General features: G+C 39.0%; 1 protein-coding gene across 2 annotated transcripts in view; it reads right to left on the bottom strand.

Annotated features, from left to right (window-relative positions):
* Positions 1 to 20,305, bottom strand: part of htt (huntingtin) — a 223,446-nt gene extending 203,141 nt beyond the window's left edge. For both annotated transcript variants that reach the window (XM_072257615.1, XM_072257617.1), the window contains exons 1-5: positions 20,186 to 20,305; positions 18,437 to 18,496; positions 16,897 to 16,976; positions 12,229 to 12,367; positions 6,040 to 6,181 (exon numbers count right to left, since the gene is read on the bottom strand). In XM_072257615.1, coding sequence (XP_072113716.1) covers positions 6,040 to 6,181; positions 12,229 to 12,367; positions 16,897 to 16,976; positions 18,437 to 18,496; positions 20,186 to 20,269 — 505 coding nt within the window. In that variant the 5' untranslated portion in view covers positions 20,270 to 20,305. The remainder of the gene's footprint in view (positions 1 to 6,039; positions 6,182 to 12,228; positions 12,368 to 16,896; positions 16,977 to 18,436; positions 18,497 to 20,185) is intronic.
* Positions 20,306 to 21,168: the final 863 nt, after the last annotated feature.

The following is a 21,168-nucleotide window of genomic DNA, read 5'->3' as shown; positions in this document are numbered from 1 at the left end:
GAGTTTATCCATCATATGCCGGGAAAGCACAAGATCCTTTTACCTTAAAATAAATTTATAATCTAAATATGTATATGTTATCATATCTTCTTCTTCATGTGTCTTGCACCTTACACGCTTGGGCGATCATGGTTTTCCACATCGAATGATTCCATGCAGCGTCAATGATATCTCGCACACTTAGATCTGTTAGTTCTTTCACAGTGTCCATATATTTTCTTCTTTGCCTTCCTCTTCCATGTTTCCCAGCCATACGGCCTTGTAATGTAAGGCATTCTATTTCTCCCTTTCTGATGACATGGCCCAGGAATTTAAATTTCCTCTCATTTAATGTTCTCATTATGAGTACTGTCTCATTAGTTACCCTATCCCTATATGATATTTTCAGCATTCTTCTAAGAAACCACATTTCTGTTGCTTCTAAGTTCCTTTGGAGTTCTGGTGTTATAGTCCATGTTTCGGAAGCGTACAGCAAGGTTGACCAGATGTAGCCTAAGTCTTGTTGTCGTAGAAATGTGTCTGTTGGTAAAAATGGGTTTCATTTTTTGGAAGTTGGTTTTGGCAATGGTAATTCTTTTTTTTATTTCTACTTTACTTCTAGCATCTTGTGATATAAAGCTACCACGGTAATGAAAGCCGGTCTTCTGTTCAATCTCTTGGTTACCGATGTGCAATTGGCAGTTGGGAGTATCCTGCTGTTTTGATATTACCATACATTTGGGTTTTTTTTTTTACAGTTGACGGTTAGACCAAAATCTGCACTTGTTTGTACGACTTTATCTAGGAGGATTTGTAGGTCTTCTGCAGCACTTGCTGTTAAGAGTGGTATCGTCTTCATATCTTATATTGTTGATGTGTATATCTTACATTGTTGATGTTATCATATACTGCCAAGAAATTCATTTTCTTGCAAGCAGTCACAGTAGATACAAAGAGAAACAACAGAATCGATGAAAAAAATCACCCACAAAGATAAACTATCACTTTTCTGCAAAACTCTTGGCCCAGAAGGGCACATAAAAGGAACGAAATAACACATCTTCAATCCAAGACTATAACAACACACAAGTCCAATAGCAGTAGGCTGCACAGGAGCCTTTCCAAATCAAGAATTGTTCTAGCTCAGTCATATATTGAGTCATTCTTTGCAGTGGTTGGATCAAGATCAACAATCAACTTTACGAGGGATGATTGATAAGTTCATGGCCTAAGGTAGGCGGAGTCAATTTTAGAAAACTTAGCACATTTATTTTTCAACATAGTCCCCTCCTATATTTCCACACTTAGTCCAGCGGTCATGGAGCATACGGATCTTGGACCTCCAGAAAGTGTCCACAACAGGGGTGATTGATAAGCTCGTGGCCCAAGGTAGAAGGCAATGAGTTATACGGCTCTCGTTACATGCACATGCAGTTCAACTCTGAGTGATTATGCAGAAAGTTTGAAGTTAGTAACTCATCGCCTTCTACCTTAGGCCACGAACTTATCAATCACCCCACGTATTTGTTATATACATTTACACGTATTAGGAATTTGCTATGGTACACGGCATGCAACAAAAACATTCAACAATTATAAAGAACAAAGAATTACACAAAAATAAAGTTGAGATTAAAGTATAGATATGGAACAAATGTGCATAAATACATAAATATCAGCATGTATTTATAAGGTGATTCTGAAACAATCTGGTCATGAACCATATAGTTATAAGGGACTTAAGAATCCTCGTACAGGAATCCCTAAAGCTTACTTGCAGATTGAGTTGGTGGGAAGGAAGGCAAATGCAATATTGCCATTCATTTCAAGAGGACCATAATAGAAAGTAAGTATGTAATGTTGAGGCTTTATAAGGTATCAATTTGGTGTATCGTGAGCAGTTTTGGGACCCAAGATAGAGTGGATGTGGAGAGGATGTTTCCTATAATAGGGAAGTCCAGGACCAAACAACACAGCCTCAGAATAGAAAGATGTCTCTTTAGAAAAGAGATGACGAGCAATTTCTTTAACCAGAGGATAGTGAATCTGTGGAATTTCTTGCCCCAGATAGCTGTGGAGGCCAAGTCAATGGGCATACTTAAAGCAGAAGTTGAGAGATTCCTGATTATTAAGGGTGTCAAAGGGTATGGGGAGAAGGCAGGAGAATGGGGTTGAGAAAAATAGTGAATCAGCTAAGATGGAACAGAGTCAATGGGCCAAATGGCCTTACTGTGTACAGAGTCATAGAGAAGTACAGCACCACAGGCCCTTTGTCTCATCTAGTCCATGGCAAAACCATTTAAACCGCCTACTCCCATTGACCTACACTGGGTCTACAGCCCTCCATGTACCTATCCAAACTCCTCTTAAATGTTGGAATTGAACTTGCATGCACCACTAGTGCTGGCAGCTCATTCCACACTCTCACAACACTCTGAGTGAAGAAATTTCCCCGCATGTTCTCTGAAAACTTCTCATCTTTCACCCTTAACCCATGACCTTTGGTAATATTCTCACCCAATCTCAGTGGAAAAAGCCTGTTTGCATTTACCCTATCTATACCCCTCATAATTTTGTATACCTCTATCAAATTTCTTCTCAATCCTCTACGTTCCAAAGGATACAGTACTAACCTATTCAATCTTTCTTTATAACTCAGGTCTTCCAAACCCGGCAACATCCTCCTGAATTTTCCCTGCACTTCTTCAATCTTGTTTACACCTTTCTTGTAGGTAGGTAGGTAGTACACACAATACTCCAAATTAGGCCTCCCCGACTTACACAACTTCAACATCTCATCTCCTGTACTCATTACTTTGATTTATGAAGGCCAATGTGCCGAAAGCTTTCTTAATGTCTCTATCTGCCTGTGATGCCACTTTCAACATATTATGGACTGTATTCAAAGATCCCTTTGTCCTACCACACTCCTCTGTGACCGACCGTTCACTGTGTAAGGCGGTCCCTGGATGGTCCTACCGAAGTGCAAAACCTCGCACATCTCGCACTTAATCAGTCCAAGTTTATCCAAATATTTATATATCTGGTCCCTTAGAATACCTTCAACTAACTTTCTCACAATTGATGTCAGACTCACCAGCCTATAACTTCCTGGTTTATGTTTAGAGCCTTTTTTAAACAGTGGAACAACACTGGTTATCCCCCAATCCTCTAGTACTTCTCTGGTCACTAAGGATGTTTTAAATATCTCTGCGAGAGCCCTGGCAATTTCTGCACTTGCCTCCTATCAGGCCCTGGGGATTTATCCACCCTGATATGCCTCAGGGTAGCAAATATCTCCTCTGTACAAGGTCCATGAAGTTGATGCCGCTTTGCCTCACTTCTTATAAACTTTATATCAGTCTCCTGCATAAATACAGATGCAAAGAATTCATTTAAGATCTCTGCCATCTGTTTTGGCTCCATACATGGATTACCATTCCAGAGGACCAATTTTGTACTTTGCAATCCTTTTGCTCTTGACATTATCTATAGAATCCCTTAGTATTCATCTTCATTTTGTCTGCTAGAGCAACTTCGTGCCTTCTATTAGCCTTTCTGATTTCTTTCTTTCTTTCTTGCATTTCTTATATTCCATAAGCACCTCATTTGTTCCTGCTTGCCGAAACCTGCTATGAAAATCCTTTTTTTTTTTCATAACCAGGACCTCAATTTATCTTGAAAACCAAGGTTCCCTGAACTTTTTATCTTTACCTTTTATTCTGACAGGCTTTATACTCTCAAAATTTCACTTTTGAAGTTCTCCCACTTTCCAAGTACACCTTTGCCAGAAAACAATCCACTCGTCAGATCATTTCAGAAACCATCAAAATTGGTCTTTCTCCAATTTAAAATCTCAATCCACAGACCAGACCTATCTTTTTGTACATTTACTTTGCATCCAATGACCACAGTGCCATTAGTTTCAAAGTGTTCCACTACACAAACTTCTGTCACCTGCCCTGTCTCACTTACTAAAAGCATCACATGCTCTCTCGTTGAGACACCTACACACTGATGAAGGAAACTTTCCTGAACACATTTGACAAACTCTATCCCATCTACTGCAACAACCTAATGTTTCTTGCAACAGTCTGCAATCTCTTTACAAATTTGTTCCTCCAAATCCCTAGGACTGTTGGGTGGTCTGTAATATAACCCCATTAACGTGGTCATACCTTTCTCATTTCTCAGTTCCACTCATAACGCCTCACTGGTCAGGTTCTCCAGTCGGTCCTGAGGGAACACAGCCGTGACATTTTTCCTGACTAGTAACACCACCCCTCCTCTTTTAATCCCTCCTGCTCTAAAACAATGGAAACCTGGAATATCGAGCTGCCAGTCCTGCCCCTCCTGCAACCAAGTTTCACTAATGGCTACGTCATAATTCCAGGTGTTGATCCATGCACCCAGCTCATCCACCTTTCCTATGACTCTTCTTGCATTGAAATTGGCGCAACTCAGGACACTCGTCACACCATGCTCAACCTTTTAATTCTTAACGTCTGAGGTTTTACCAGCATCTGACACGACAACCTCTCCACTAACTGTTCTGGCACTCTCATTCCCATCACCCTGCAACTAGTTTAAATCCCACCATGCAGTATTAACAAACCTTCCCACTAGGATATCGGTACCCCTCCAGTTCAGGTGCAAACTGTCCCTTTTGTACAGGTCCTATCTTCTCTGGAAGGGAGCCCCATGATCCAAAAGTCTTACACCCTCCCTCCTACACTAACTTCTTAGCCACATGTTAAACAGTATAATCTTCCTAGTTCTGGCCCCACTAGCATGTGGCACGGGCAGCAATCCTAGGATCACAACCCTGGAGGTCCTGACCTTTAACTTAGCACCCAGCTCCCAGAACTCCCTATACAGAACCTCATCACACATTCTACCCATGTCATTTGTAACTACATAGACCACAACCTCTGGCTAGTCACTCTCCCACTTGAAAATGCTGAGAACTCATTATGAGATATCCCGCTCCCAAGCGACAACATACCATCCGGGAATCTCATTCTTGCCCAAAGAACCACCTGTCCATTCCCCTAACTAACGAATCCCCCATCACCACAGCGTGCCTCATCTTCCCTCCCCCTTCCCTTCTGAGTCACAGAGATAGCATTTGGGTCTCTGGCACAGAGTCTATGACTTTTCTCTGTTAGGTCATCCTCCCTTAACAGTATCCAAAGTGGTATACCTGTTGTTGAGGGAGATGGCCACAGGAATACTCTGCAGTGGTTCCTTAACCCCTTTCCCCTTCCTGACTGTTACCCATTTTCCTATGTCCTGCTCCTTGGGTGTAACTACCTCTCCATATGTCCTATCTATCACCCCTTCAGCCTCCCGAATGATCCAGAGTTCATCCAGTTCCAGCTCCAGCTCCTTAATGTGGATTGTTAGAAACTGCAACTGGATGCAGTTGTAGCTGTCAGGGGCACTACAGATCTCCCTATCTTCCCACATCCCACAAGAGGAGAATTCAACTGTCCTACCCGGCATCTCTACTGTCCTAGCTGAGCAGATATAAAGAAGGGAAGGGAAAAAAAACTTTATCTAGAGCTTTGTTTTTATTTTCTCTGACTGAAACCTCTAAGAGCTAAAGCGTCAACACCACCACTCTAACTCTGTTGATGCCAACTTATGCCTTATGGTCTTGTATCATCACTGCAATTACTACCAATTTGAAAAGCAAGCTCTCCACCACCCATTCATGGGCAACTAGGGTTGAGTAAAAATGCCCTGACCTATCTGCAAAACATATACCAATGAAAGAAACACTTGGAGCTCAAGAATATTTAATAGACAAACTTCTAATACCGATGGAGACGAGACTGCAGATGTCAGAATCTGGAGTAACAAGCCATCTGCTGGAAAAATTAAGCAGGTTGAGCAGCACTTGTAGGAGAGGGAAAGGAACTGTCAACATTTCAGGTCAAAACCTTGACGCAGGTTTTCAACCTAAAACGTCAACAATTCCTTTCCCTCCCACAGATGTTCCTACAGCAGATTTTTTTGTTGCTTCTAATAATGATGTCTGAAGTATACTAGCCTTACCCAATATTACATTCAATAGCCAGGTGTAGAAGTATTGGGTTTTTCTTGAATGTTGACAGATGCTAACAGCAGAGCTGGCTGCAGTTCTACGTATGGTTGGAGAACTTGATTTAAGGTTCCCAATAAAGGTCTTCAAAAGCATCTGCAAATTTCAAAATACATACAGGATGATTAAAAACTACATTCCAGTTGAACAACAATCCTTGGAGAAATAGCATTAGGATCTGCTTTATATGAAACATAAATAAAAATAAAGATGTAGTTTAACCTGGACTACTGTGAGGTATTGGCCTCTGGGAAGCCAACAGAAAGAGCAAAGTATACAGTAAGTGGAAAGACCATTAGGACTACTGATGTACGGAGAGATCTTGGGGTGAAAGTTCATGGCTCCCTGAGAAGCACCATAAATGGAGAGGGTGGATCTTTGTTCTATCCCACAGGAGAGAAGATGAGAGGGGAGGGGAGGGAAATGGATGAGATGCAATCAAGGGCTTTGTTAACAGAGGTAAAAGAGAAGCCATTGTTCAGGACAAAATTGTCCTCAGTTGACAAGAACTTTCATTCTGCTCTTCAGCTTTATAGACAAACAGATAAGTTTGTTGACCTTGACAAAAGAAATGCAGTTGGTATTTTTTTTCCTCTTTATTTTACTTCACATTTCAATTCATTTTTAGCACTTAAAAGGTGTTAAGCAATGTACCATTTATTAATTTTCTTTTTAAATTTGTTTTTTCAACCATTCTTTAAATATCCAGAGATACAGCTCGGGGGGGGGGGGGTGCGGGAAGGTGGAATTGTTTTGCCAGAATAAGTCTCATATCATGATTTTCCACAACTTAAGGCCATGTATGGGTTGTAAAAAAAAAAGCTGTTTACGCCAAGATTAATTCTATGAGAGCAAATTTTATTCCACGTCACAAATCTGTGACAGTGATCCTATAACGTAAATTTTCATTGCAGGCCAAATTTATTTGTCACATGTACATTGAAACTTGCACTGAAATGAGTTATTTGTGTCAATGATCAATAGCAAGGACGTGCTGGGGGCAGCCCACAAGTGTCACACACTTCCAGCATCAACATTGCATGCCCACAACTTACTAATCTTATTGCATACATCTTTGGACTATGGGAGGAAACCCACACAGTTACATGGAAAACATGCAAACTCCTTATGGACAGCGGTGGGAAATGAATTCTAATTTTACAGCTGGTGCTGTAAACCATTACGCTGCAAGATCAATTCAAATAACTCAAAAGCTCCAGGAAGGCCTGGAGATAGGACCTTGTAATAAGTCTCGTCATCACTAGAGGCCATCTCCACCTCAGAAGGCAGCTGTTTTTGGCTAGAGCTGCAATAAATAAAGGGAACGTCAGGAACTCCACACGGTGAAATTAACCAAGATCTATCCTAATCTTGTGACACAGAGCTCACTGAATATTCTTTATTTACTTCTTCAGACGTAACATGGAATAGGCCCTTCGAGCTGCGCCACCCAGCAATCCCCTGATTTAATCCTAGCCTAATCACGGGACAGTTTACAATGACCAATTAACCTACCAACTGGTACATCTTTGGACTGCGGGAGGAAACCAGAGCACCCGGAGGAAACCCGCGCGGTCATGCGGAGAATGTACAAACTCTTTACAGGCTGTGGCGGGAATTGCTGTAGTAAGAAATTATTTGTGTATTTTTCACAACCCGAGGACACAAAACTGAAGGCACTGTCACTCAAGTGTAAACAAAAAATGTTTTTTTGTATTAAAGCATGTTTGCAGTTTCAAATACTAAAAGCCACTTGTACTTGTCTGCCATCTCATAAACAGTGCCTCTCAATTGCAAACTTAAAGCTGTATAATCATTAAAATATCTGGAACAAGGTCTAAAAATAATGGCATTTTCAAGACAGTTCTGAAAGCTGTCCTAATCTTAAGAAAGAGGCCAGATCAGAAAAAAATACATGACATCAGTTACCACATTTAGCTCATGATGCACCGCCGCATTCCCCAGACATCAGTGACAATACACGAGCTGTTCTGGCATGTTTACAAATCAGACTTAACAAGAGCAGTCAGAAAGCTAGCTACTTCACACCACTCAAACAAAGATCTAAATAAAAGAGCTGACAGACTTTTTATTAAACTTATCTTTCAATAAGCTAACGACAATACTGAGAGCCCTCAAGGGCCCTTTGGTTAATAATCATTTCACTGAGACTGAGACCAAGACCCTGTATTAAACTACTTTTGTTCAGAAAATAAACCATCTAATTCTCAAAGTCCTTGAGTTAAAGGAGCATGGGGGAGAAGTCTGACTCTTTCTCAAAGTATGCCAAGCATTGATTAGATACATGCCCCATTCCAGACCTTTTGTCTTGTCAATATTCCCCATTTTCAGATATGTTTAAATAGCTAAGTTTGCACATTGCTTATCATTCTTTTGGCTGATCACCTACCAATGCCTGGATTGACAATCATCCCCCAAGACCCAATGCGCTGCACTGAAAATACACACATGGAACTACTTTGACTTGGTCTACTTAACAGATTTATAAACTATGACATTTCATTTCAATTCCGTGAAATGCAGCCATAAAACTGAGTCAAAAAGAGCTTCCTAATTTTTTTAATTCCAAATTTTCCAGCTCTCACTTTAATGCAGTGCCCACTTTATTCCAGGTTCCTTCACCAAAGGAAGTGATTTTCTCCTGTCTACCAATAGACTAATTTCCAGTAAGTAATATTTGATTTTTTTACATGCATTTCATAGATTTTTAGAAGGTTAAGAAAATACAATTAATATTTACAAGATATTTAAGGAAACTGGAAATACAGTGGTGGGAAAATCTAGGACCAGAAGTACAAGCTAAAAAATTAGTGCTAAGGCTTTCGAAAGGGAAGCTAGTGAACACCTTCAGAATCAGATTTATTATCAATGACATATTTGGTGAACATCAATTTCTCCTTCCAGTAAAAAAAATTCCTCCCCCTCCCCTCTTCTTCCATTCCACACTCCAGGCTCTTACCACTTCTCATCTTCCTATCCCCTCCTATTCCTATGTCCACTCTCCTCTCCGATCAGATTCTTTCCCCTCTAGTCCTTTATCTTTTCTATCCACCTCACTTCATCTATCACATTCTAGCTATCCTCCTTCCCTATCCCCCCACCTTTTTATTCTGCCATCTTCCCCCTTCCTTTCCAGTCCTGAAGAAGGGTATCAGCCCGAAACGTCAACTGCTTATTAATTTCCATAGGTGCTGACTTGCTGAGTTCCTACAGCATTGTGTATGTTGCTTTGGATTTCCAGCATCTACAGACTTTCTCATGTTCATGTAACTTTGCTGTTTTGCAACAGTAGTACAGAGAAATGCATAAAATATACTATAACTTACAAGAATAATAGTTCAAAATGAGAGAAAATTAGTGAGGTCATGTTCATGGACCATTCAGAAATCTGATGGCAGAGGGGAAGAAACTTCCGAAAATGCTGACTACGTTTTCAGGCACCTTCTCATGCAAAACAGTGGTACACATTTGCAATTGCTCTTTCACAATCACACAGGTGAAATGCTCATTTTAAATCTGAGATAGACGACTCAATATTGTCTAATGCTGAGGCTATGAATCAAGCAAAGATTGATACATGGGCCAGTAACACAGTAACCTCAGTGACAGCAAATTCAATCAAGGAGGTAAATAGCCTACATGTGGTCTGTTTACTTCATATGTGGTACAAAAGGATTGATGTCTATTTCAATGCAGCAAGTTCAAAAGGCAGCATCCATCATTAAGGACCTCCATCACTTAAGCATACCCTCTTCTCATGGCTACCATCCAGGAGATGGTACGGGAGCCAAAAGGCACACCCTTCTCATTGTTGGAACAGCTTCTTCCCCTCCACCATCGGATATACTAACAGTCTATGAAGCTCATTATTTTGCTCCTCTTTTTGCACTTTTTTTGTATTTCGTATTGTAACTTTTATTATGCATTGCACTATATTGCTGCTACAAAACATATTTCAGTGATAATGAAATTGATGCTGATTCATTAATTGTTGATAAACATTCAGTAAAACTAATCCCACATTATTTATGTACGCTTTAAAGCACGAATTGGGTACAGTGGTTATCTTACTTGTATATTATAACAACCAGAAGCTTCAACTGAGTGCAGGAAGTAAGAGATTAAACCTCAACCTAATGGCTTGGAACTGAAACCAAAATCAGGTGAAAAATGTGAGAACTGGCATCAATTAAAGTTACCATGACATTGACGAATTGTAGTGAAAAGCCAACCATTTCACTAAAGCTTTTGTAGGCACCGTGTATCTTTTGCCCGTCTGTATTGTATTTTGCATGTTTATTTTGGGTAATATGTCATCTGGGTCAGGACGTGGTAGAAGTGAAGAGTACAGTTACGTATTCACACTTTATCTTTAGTTGGATTTCCTCCGGTGAAAGCAAGGGATAGGCCAGGGGGAATTACGATTTTTTTTGGTTGACCGCTTAACATTAACTCCTAAGAACATTAATTTCTCTATTACATTTAAGAATGTTTGAACTGCTTATTTTGTTATATCACTAGTTTTAGTTTCATTAGTTTTTCTATCATCACAAGATTGTTCGTCTTAATTGGTTTCTTAATAAAGGATCAAATTTACTTTCTTCAACATAGAACTTCATTATTTTTGGAGTGCATCATACAGTGTCAACCCCTGTGCTTAGCCCTGAGCGGTTTTGGTTTGTTTTCAAGTAACAACTACAGTCTTAATCAGCAAAACTTACTGACTTCGTACAGCATGGCCTATGTGACCCAAGTCTTAAATCAAAACAACTGACTCTGACCTACCCTGTGTATTTACTAACGCTATTTAAGGAGGAGGCAGCTGTTGCCTGTGAGGACACATGGGATTAACAATGAATGACACTTGTCTATACAGCCTCCATCTTAGAGAATGAATAGACAAGAGCACGCCACTATCAACAGAAATATTGTTCCACAAGTGAATTACATTATAAAAGTAATCAAATGGATGTTGAAGTCCACCCTTTCAGATACACTCAACAGAAATTGTCATGGTCATGGGCTTTCAACATTAAAATAAAATGGCAAAGCCATGTGAAGAGGAAATACAGTCACACAGACATAGCAGCAGCCCCAGAGGTTGTTCAAATTGGTAACGTCACTTTTAGGAGTTCTGAATTGAATTCTGCTGACCATCCCAAAAGCATAAAAGATAGACGAGAATTAGAGAAGGCACAATTCAAGGTAATTATGAAGGAAATGAGGACTAAAGATGATAATGGTGGGAGGATAGTGGTTAAAGTATAGCACCAGAAGGATAGCACTAAAGAAAGTCATTCTCACAAGTCAAGCTCAACCTGGCACAAATTAATGACCACTTCATGGACCTGCACCACAGAGCACTACACAATGCATTTGGTCATTAGAAACGAGCAACCAACTTATAGGAGATTGAATGTTCAAAAGAAAAGTGCTTGCCTTCCTAAAACAGCATATTGAACAACTGCTCACAGAGAACCATTGCCAACATCCTGAAATAAAATTTGCCTTAATGTTACAAAGCATCAAAATGTTCCCTAAATTGCCAGCATGGTCAAGTTCCAAATTAAAATAAAAATCCAGGTTTCAACTTCACTGACATCAAATCACCCCAGTTGCTGGGCGGCACAGTAGTGCAGTGTTTATCGTAACGCTTTACGGGGTTCAATTTTTGCCACTGTCTGTTAGGAGTTTATACATTCTCCCCATCACCACGAGAGATTCCTCCAGATGCTCTGGTTTCCTCCCACATTCTAAACATGTACAGGTTAGGGTTAGTAAGTGTGGGCAAACTATATCTTCACCAAAAGCAGGGAAACACTTGAGGGCTGCTCCAAGCGTATCCTCAGATGTGGTCGTTGACGCAAAATGACACATTTCACTTTGTTTTGATGTACACCTGACAAATAAAGCCAATCTCTTTAGTCTGTGTTATTTATTGAGTTTTACCCTGCTTATTTCAGAAGTATATTCAAATACAACTTAAAAGAAATTTAGTAGAAATATATCAATTATACATCAATACCACAGCCTGAAGTTGCGCATGGAAATGTTTTTTTATTAAGTGTTGGGGGAGGGGGTTTATTACTAAAAATAATGCAATGTCTTTCAAGTGGCAGTACCTTAATTTCACCGTCATTGGCAAAATTGCCCAAAGCTGCCATGATCTTTGGAACGGCACCAGCCAGTGTTTCCTGCACAGATTCCTCTGATCGCTTACTGATCCGAGCCAGGCAGGGAAGCAGATTCACCAGATAGGGCCTAGTAAAGGAGGAAATGTTGGATTAAATAAAAGTAATTTTACTCAACCAGGACAAAAAAAATCAATAATTCCAAATACAATATCTTAGACTTGTGCAAGATATTTTAGATATACCAGTTACTCAATTTATAAAACTCTACAGCATTCAATAGTAGGTATTTACAGAGCTTATTCTGCAGATGACCAATAGGAAACAAACAGTTTCAAATTTGAATTGACAGATTCAATCGACACTGTCTGACTTGGTATCTGAAATTGGCTATATAAAGGCGGCAGGAAACAAGAAAGTTGGATTACTTCAGACTTCATCATCATCATCAGGTGCCATGCCCAGTTTGAGCTTTGACTGCCATGGCCCACGCACTCCTGTTTCGGGTCAAGTGGATCAATTAATTGGTATTCATTTCCAGTTCTCTGGTTGCTGTCTCCATCATCATTTGTCTTTGCCTTCCTTTTGCTTTCTTCCCTTCAATCTTTCCCATAATTATCGTGCATTCTAACTCCTCTTTCCTAATCACGTCCAATGAAGTTACGCTGCCTTTTCATGATCTCGTACATTATTTCTCTTTTTGTGTTCGCTCTATTCATGACATCCTCGTTAGATATTCATTTCCTCCATGATATTCTTTGCACCCTCCTCAAAAACCACATCTCTGCTGCTACAATTCCTTTCCTCGTGTTACTAGATATTGTCCAACACTCTGAGCCATGTAACATAACTTGATAAACATAACATTTCAGTACTCTGAGGTGGGTTGTCATGCCTAGTTTAGTATTGGTCAGTATACTCTTCATTCTTGTAAAGGTGCTTTTTGCCATCCCTATTCTTCATTTGATGTCCACGTCGCACCCCCAGCTTCCTAAGTAGCAAAAGTTCTGTACTTGCTTTGTGTCTTCCCTGTTTATTCTCAGCCTGCAGATAGGATTCTCCTTCTTTTTGGCTATCACCATATATTCTGTCTTTTTGCAATTGACAGACAGACCCATTTTTGCACTTTCTTCAACAATTATATCAATTAAGTTTTGCAGTGCTTCCTCTGTACTTGCAATTAACACAGTGTCATCAGCATATCTGAAATTATTGATGTTTTCCCCACCAACTTCGATTCCTAAGATGTCTTATTTTTTGGAATATTGTTTCACTGTACACATTAAATAAACAAGGGGAGAAAACACACCCTTGTCTAACACCTCTCAATTTTCATAAACTGACTCACTTCTCCATCTATTCTTACAGCAGCAGTTTGTTCCCAATACAGATTTCTGATTAGGCGGAGATCTTTCAAATCTAGATCTGGAGCTTTCTGTAATATTTCAAATAACTTATTGCGCTTCATTTTATCAAATGCTTTTGTGTAGTCGATAAATCAACAAAAATCTTTTTGCACTTGAATAGCTCGTTCTGATAGTATCCTTAACATCAATATTGTGTTTCTTGTACCTTTGTCTTTCACAAAACCACATTGTTTTTTGCCTATTTCAGCTTGTATCTTACTTTTAGCTCTTGTCATCAAAATTCTTAGAAGTATCTTGGGGATATGACTCACTAAACTTATGGTCCTATGTAATTCACATTCTATTGCTCCAGGTTTCTTAGGAAGTGTGATAAATACTGATTTTTTCATCTCTTCTGGTACTATTCCAGTCTCATAAATGTCATTGATTAAATCAGTAAGTTCTTCAATTCCATAATAATTTGTTCTATTACTAATTCATCAGGACCTGCTGCCCTTCCTTTCATCTTATTTATTGCATCACAAACTTCAGATTTTAAAATACTTGGACCTTCAATGTTTTTCCTAATTTCTGGTTTTTCGCCTCAATCGTCTTCAAACAATTCCTGAATATACTCAGTCCATCTGTTCATAATCTCATCTTTTTCCATGATAATGGTACAGTCCTTTACTTTCAAACATCCACCTGAAGAACAGAGGAGCTTTTTACCAGTGATATTCTTGATTTGTTGATGTAACCTTTTTGGATCAGTAATAGGGATTCTTTCTATTTGCTCACATTCCTGGTTTAACCATTCTTCTTTGGCTTTTTGACATAAGCTTTTAACTTTTTTATCTAAGGACTTATATTCTATAGGATTTGCTTTCTTCTGTCTCCTTTCTTCCATTAGATTTTTGATTTCATCTGTCATCCATTTATTCTTTGTGCTTTTTTCTTTTTCAGGAATCACTGACTTTGCTGATTCTACCAAGGCATCCTTTAGAGAGTTAAATTTCATTTCTACATGATTGCTATCATCTTCAACAGATTCTATTTCTAGACTTTGAAATCTATTCCCTATTTCAACTGTAAATTTTTGTCTTAAGTTTTCTTCTTTAATTAATTGCAAGTAGTCAAGGGATTGTTCAGGTTTTTGCTTCTTCAGTTTTTTAAGTTTTACTTTACATGACATACTACTGGGTTATGGTCACTATTAAAGTCTGCACCTGGATATGTTTTGCATTGAGTCACTGAGTTTCCAAATTTTTGGTTTATAGTAATAAAGTCAATTTGATTTCTAGTGTCATCACCTGGACTTTTCCAGGTCCACAAGTGTCTTGGATGGTTTTTAAAGTAGGTATTCATAACGACCTGATTATTCATCTTGCACCATTCTGCCCATTTCTCACCTCTTTCATTTCTTTCCCCTAGTCCAAATTTTCCTATGGTATTTCCATCAGCACCTTGTCCTACTTTAGCGTTTAGATCTCCCATGACAATAACAATATCTTGAGATTTGCATCAATTCTTTGCTTGTTCAAGCTCTTCACAGAATTTATCTATATCCTCATTTGTTCCATCTGTTGTTGGTGCATATACCTGTGTAATTGCCAAATCAAATGGTTGTCCTCTGAATCTAACAAGGAGCACTCTTTCTGATATTGCCCAATGTCCTAAAACACTTTTTGCCATGTTTTCATCCATAAGAATTCCTACTTCATTAGATGTTCCACAAGAATAAATTAGTGTTTTATTTCTATTCTGACATGTTCCAGCACCTATCCAATGAACTTCGCTAATTCCCATGATGTTAATCTTTAGTCTTTCCATTTCATTTATCACATAGTCTAATCTTCCTGCTTGATATAGGGTTCTTACATTCCAAGTGGCAATAATTTTCTTTTGTGTTACTTGAATTTTATGAGCAGTAGCTTGATGACGGTCAGGGATCCCCTGCTGACCAGAATCAACCCTACCGAGCGAAACATCTTCAGAATTGTCTTGAAGATCCTTTTGACGCTGTTGTCGTGTGATACATTTTGTGAGTTTGACCATGGTTTTCTTAGCAAATAGATTCTAGGAAACCTAGTATCTAGCAACGGTGGTTTGGGTGAACTAAAGAAATCGCCATTTCTCTTCCCAAATGTTCATCCGCCTGTACTATAGCTGTTGACATTTGAGGTCCTAGCTCATCCGCCTTCTCTGTCATAAGTTCAGTTACTGAACCTGCTGGATCTGCCATTGGCCTCCGCTCGTATCCTGAACAGGAACCCTTGCAGGTGCTACTGCTCTGGGTCAGAGCAGCCCTGGGAGCAACGAATAACTATGGGGTAACTCCACTCTCCCCGTTGCAGTTTAGAGTCATACCCAGGACAAACTTCAGACTTACAATACCCAAATTGAAGACAGGAGAGTCAACTCTATCAGCTTGCTATTCTTAATTATAACAGCTTACTAAGCACTGGAGTGACAAAGGCTTACAAAGAAGGGCATGATTAAAAAGAAGTTCACATTAGAAACCTTGGCTGAACCATTCTCTTGTTCCATTCACTCTTCTCAGCCACAGAATATTCACATGAACCTCAATGATTAACAAGATAAAACTCTATCATTTCTTGACTAATTTTCTTTTACTTAGAGGTGCCAATGAGCGCTGCTGCATATGGGGGCTAAATAAGCAGGCAAAATAACAGAAAAGAACTGGAAGAATCCAGCTAGTCAGACAGCACCTGTGCAAAAAAAAAAGCAGTTAACATTTCAGGTCAGTGACCTTTTCTCAGCACTGGTGTGGGGAGGGGGCGGGGAGAAGAGTGGAGAATTTGAAATTTCAGACCAGAATTGGGGAGGGGGGAAGGAGTGAGTCTGACTAAAGCCTATATGGTCACAAGAGATTCTGTAGATGCTGGAAATCCACAGCAAACACAAAATACTGGAGGAGCTCAGTAGGTCAGGCAGCATCTATGGAAATGCATAAACAGTTGATGTTTTGGGCCGAGATCCTTCAGTTGGACTCACTTGGCCTACATGGACACTGTTTAAGATAGGTCAGAGATGAGGAGCATGAGTGCTAATTATTAGCAGACATTTTAAAGAAATTGTATGACAGAAAATAACCTGAATTCTGAGGTAGATCAATGACATAAAAATCTCCTGCACCCAAACTCAGTTGTGCTTTAGAAGCCATTGTGTTCGAAATGGGAACAGAATTTGTAGACTTGAGCGTAGAAAGCCCTCACAACATCAAGCTGGTATTGCTATTCCAATATAAAGGCAGTAACAAATTACAAATGATGTACGTGATTCGGTAACTGACCTACACTTCTGCGGACGAACAAGATGAGCCAGCTCAGCAAATCTCCAAAGTGCAGCCCGCAAGCTTCTCGATGAGCCATTCTGTGTAGCGGAGGAAAAGAATAACCGTGTTGTAAAGTGAATGACAATGCGTCAACGCACCTCTCAAATCTACTACTTTTTCCAAGAAACAAATCACAAAATCCATAGAAACATCAGCAACCTCCAAGTCTTCCTTTTAGTCACACATATTATCACTGTTGCTGGGTAACAGAATCGGAACTCCCAGAGGCTTATGCAATACCTTCACCCTGTGGGTAGTAAAAGCACTCAATTCATTTCCCAAGAGGTTAATGAAGTCTCAGGAGCTGAAAATACCTTGGGGGGAAAAAAAGGGTAAAAGTTATTAAAATATTAAAGGATTTGAAGTTAGTGCAACTAAAGGGAGCCAAGGTGAAACATGATCAGCTACGATTCAATGGAATAAAACACAAAAGGGACTGAATTGTCTACTTCCAAATGTCCTGTTTTTGGAAAGGGTGGAAATTTTTCATAAGGAATAAAACAAGTGTTCTTTATATTCTAATTTGGTCAAACTTACAGGTGGAAGAGGGAGGGCAAAGTATATGCTATTAAATTGGAAAATAATGGCTAAAAAGGCATTTTATAAGCATAATCATCATTCATACACTAGTTTACCAGTTGCCTCCCAAGAAAATGTAACAATGGGCATCATGTACAGGTAACATCAGTACTATTCAAGTCCAACATCACTGATCAGCCCAATTGAGATTTCCAACAAAGAATCTAGCTAAAAAGTTACAGATTATAATAAATTTGTTTCTAGTCCAGAGTCTGTCATGCAATCACTGATTAAATACCATAATTACTTTCTCCCAAAACATGACCTTCTGTTAGCTTTAAAGCTACACAGCTTTAAACTAATTAGCCTGCATGAACCAGTTCACATAGTCACTTTGCCATCATGTCTAATCATACTGTTAGCCTACTAAATTGTTTGAATTTAGCATCTGTTCACTTCAGGACAAACAACAAGATTCAAGGATGAGGTCGCACTGAAATGTAGGGGGATGGGACAAGAGAGGTCACATCAATGTTTTCAGGTGGGTAAAGATGACTCAATGACAGCATACTCACAGAGTTCAAGCTCATTATCTATGGCAACTCCAGTACAAATGCAAATCTTTCTGTTTTAATTTCTTTACTGGAATAAATGTTGATTCAGAACATTTGTTAAAATGTATAGGTACTGAAGGTGAGAAATTAACACCAGCACAAAGACAAATTTTATTCTGCTAAAATTTTTCAAAATGTGTTCTGCTGTATGGTTCAATAAATCAGACTAATAGATGAATAAGAATTCAAAAACACACAAGAGGAGGAGTTTTTAAAATGACTATGCATGGAACTCCATTTGGCCATGTTTCAGCAGCTCAACTCCCAATGTTCCATAAGCATACGTAACAACATTTTAATATTTTACTTCAGATAATTATATCATAAAACTATTTTTGCAAACATTCTTCTAATTGCTTACCAACCTTTTTAATTTCTTTATATAATTCCAGTTGTAACCGTGGTAAGTTTGAGTCAGTCAGGGCCTGTTAAATAAAAAGTTGATTAGGAATAAATTTCTCACAATATTTAAAAATTTCTGCAAACACAAACTTCAAGTATTAGTGTTGGGACTATTCCATTTAATTATGTAAATAGAATCACAAATAGAACAGCATTCCAGAAGTTTTTATTTACATTTGATAGCATCATAGGACAAAAATCACACCCCAATCTCTTAATCAATACCAATATATATATATAGAATGTATTATTTTCAAAACATATTTTCTTATAAAACAGCTTTAATAGTTCAAAATCTACCATAGAAAGCAGGTATAAACATGTAAATTAAGAGTACAGACATTCCTTTCCCCAATCTGTTTCACCACTTATTAAGACAGAGGTTAACCCATCAAAATATTTTTCTGAGTAAAAATGTTAAAAATCTCTTCTTCAGCTGACCATTAAGGAAGAGAGAGTGCCAAATATTTACAATTGGTCGTAACACCCTATGACACAGGAGCAGAATTAGGCCACTTGGCCCACCAAGTCTGCTCTGCCATTCCATCAAGGCTGATTTATTATCCCTCTCACTCATTCTCCTGCCTTCGCCACATGACCTTTGACACCCTTACTAAACAAGAACCACTCTTTCCTTTAACCTTTTTATTGATTTAAAAGGAACATAAATACAAACAAGAGAATTATTATATATATATATATATATATATCAATAATACAAACCAAGATTAAAACATACATTATCAAAATCATACATAGTGTTAAGCTAGTATGTAATATACAATAGAAAAAAAGCAATTCTCCTATCAGTTCATTAAGAGAAAAGGAAAAGTTTTGAATTTTAAATGAAAGAAAAAAAAACCCATTGTACTATACAAAAAAAAGAAACATAAAAAAAGGGACTGGGCAGTCCATTTTGAGGATACGACCAAAAAAAAAGACTTTCTGATCAAATCTAAAACTTCGGAAAAAATATTGGAAGAGTAATAAATCAAATTAAATGAAAATATTGAATAAAAGGTCGCCAAACAAGAACCAATCAACCTCCCCTTTAAATATACTGTATCCAATGACTTGACCTCCCCAGCCATCTCTGGAAATGAATTCCACAGACTCATCACCACCTGGCTTGCATGGGTGGGGCAGTGTGGAATTTCATCTCATTACTCATTTCTAAACAGGGAGGCTTTATTCTAGGTTCTCCCAGATCTCACCATATCACCCTGACTAGACCCCTCAGAATCATTGTACAACAAACATGTAGGAGCACAGATCATCTCAGTTGGGGAGTGAGGTAAGAAAGATAAGTGCAGAGCTGAAGGAATTGAGGGAAGAAGCATTAGAATTCAAACAGACAGCAAAACAGAAGAATTTGTAAGTAAGGGAGAGAACTTTGCGAAGCCAGAAGCCATTGCGAGTCAGTGGGTAAAGAAGTGACGAATGACATAACTTGCAGAAAAAAAAAGCATGGATACAGACCTCAATAGAGAAACAGACAAGAGTACCAGAGGCTATGTGGTCACATACCCACCACATTCTCATAGATTTTCATAACATTCACACACCATCTTACCCTTATTGCCACTGTTTAACAACTATTTTGTCACAGAAGTGAGTTTAATGCACGCATAGAAAACAAAATCAGAACATCAAAGCCTCCCAAGTAACAGAGACTGATGTTTGCAGCAGTAATGAAGCCACGTGCAACTTACCTTAATAATTTTATTTAAACATTCATCTGCCACCATCCGGACATCAGACTCTGCATCATCACAACACAGCAAAAACATTTCCATTGCAATTCCCAACAACTTCTGAAATTCTGGCGAGTTCCTAAGTAAATGAGGAACTGTAATTAGAAACACACTTTTCTCCAAAATCAAGATTGTAAATAACATTTATACCACCCCTCCCCCAACACTAGATAGCCCCACATCCTTCATAAGCAATGAGGAACTAGCTCACACAACAGTAAAAAAAAATCTGAAGAACATTTTGCTGTTGTGGGACAAGAATTATTAGACAGGCTTTGAAATAAACCAATGTTCCAAGTCCAACTCACTGGTTTATTGGCGAACAGTGGGGGTGGATGGCAGGGGAGCTGCGTGACCTCAGTCATAGGGTGGACTAGACCCCAAGCCGTAGTGCAGCCGCCCAGGAGACTGCACCAGAGTCAGTGTGCTCCAGTTGGAGTGCTGGAGGCAGTGTGAAGTGGTGTACATGCTGGGGTCAGTGCAACCTCCAGTGTTTGCTCAGCACAAGACAAACTCTAGTGTGTTCAATTGCAGACTACTGCAACATCTAGACCTTGGACTAGATTTTTTTGTGTGACTGTATTTTACTGCTGTCTTATATGTGCCTTGTGTTGTGTATGATTGTTGGTACTGTGTTCTGCTCCTTGGCCCTGGAGTAACACTGTTATGCTTGGCTAGAATCATGTATGGCTGAATGACAAACTTGAACTTTATCAGGATTAGAAAGGGGAGGGGAGAAGATGATTCTGGTTTTTTCCCTCTTCCTTTCCAGTCCTGATGAAAGATCTCAGCCTGCACCATTGACTGTTTTCCCACTCTATAGAGGCTACCTGACTTATTGAGTTCCTCCAGCACTTTGTGTGTTGCTCAAGATTTAAGATTGTTTAATGTCATTTCCAGTACACAGGGTGTAAAGGAGAACCACTGAGACAAAGAGCACA

Source organism: Mobula birostris, chromosome 5, assembly GCF_030028105.1.
Source record: "Mobula birostris isolate sMobBir1 chromosome 5, sMobBir1.hap1, whole genome shotgun sequence".
Classification (NCBI taxonomy): Eukaryota; Metazoa; Chordata; class Chondrichthyes; order Myliobatiformes; family Myliobatidae; genus Mobula; species Mobula birostris.
This window is presented reverse-complemented; position numbering and strand designations above follow the sequence as displayed.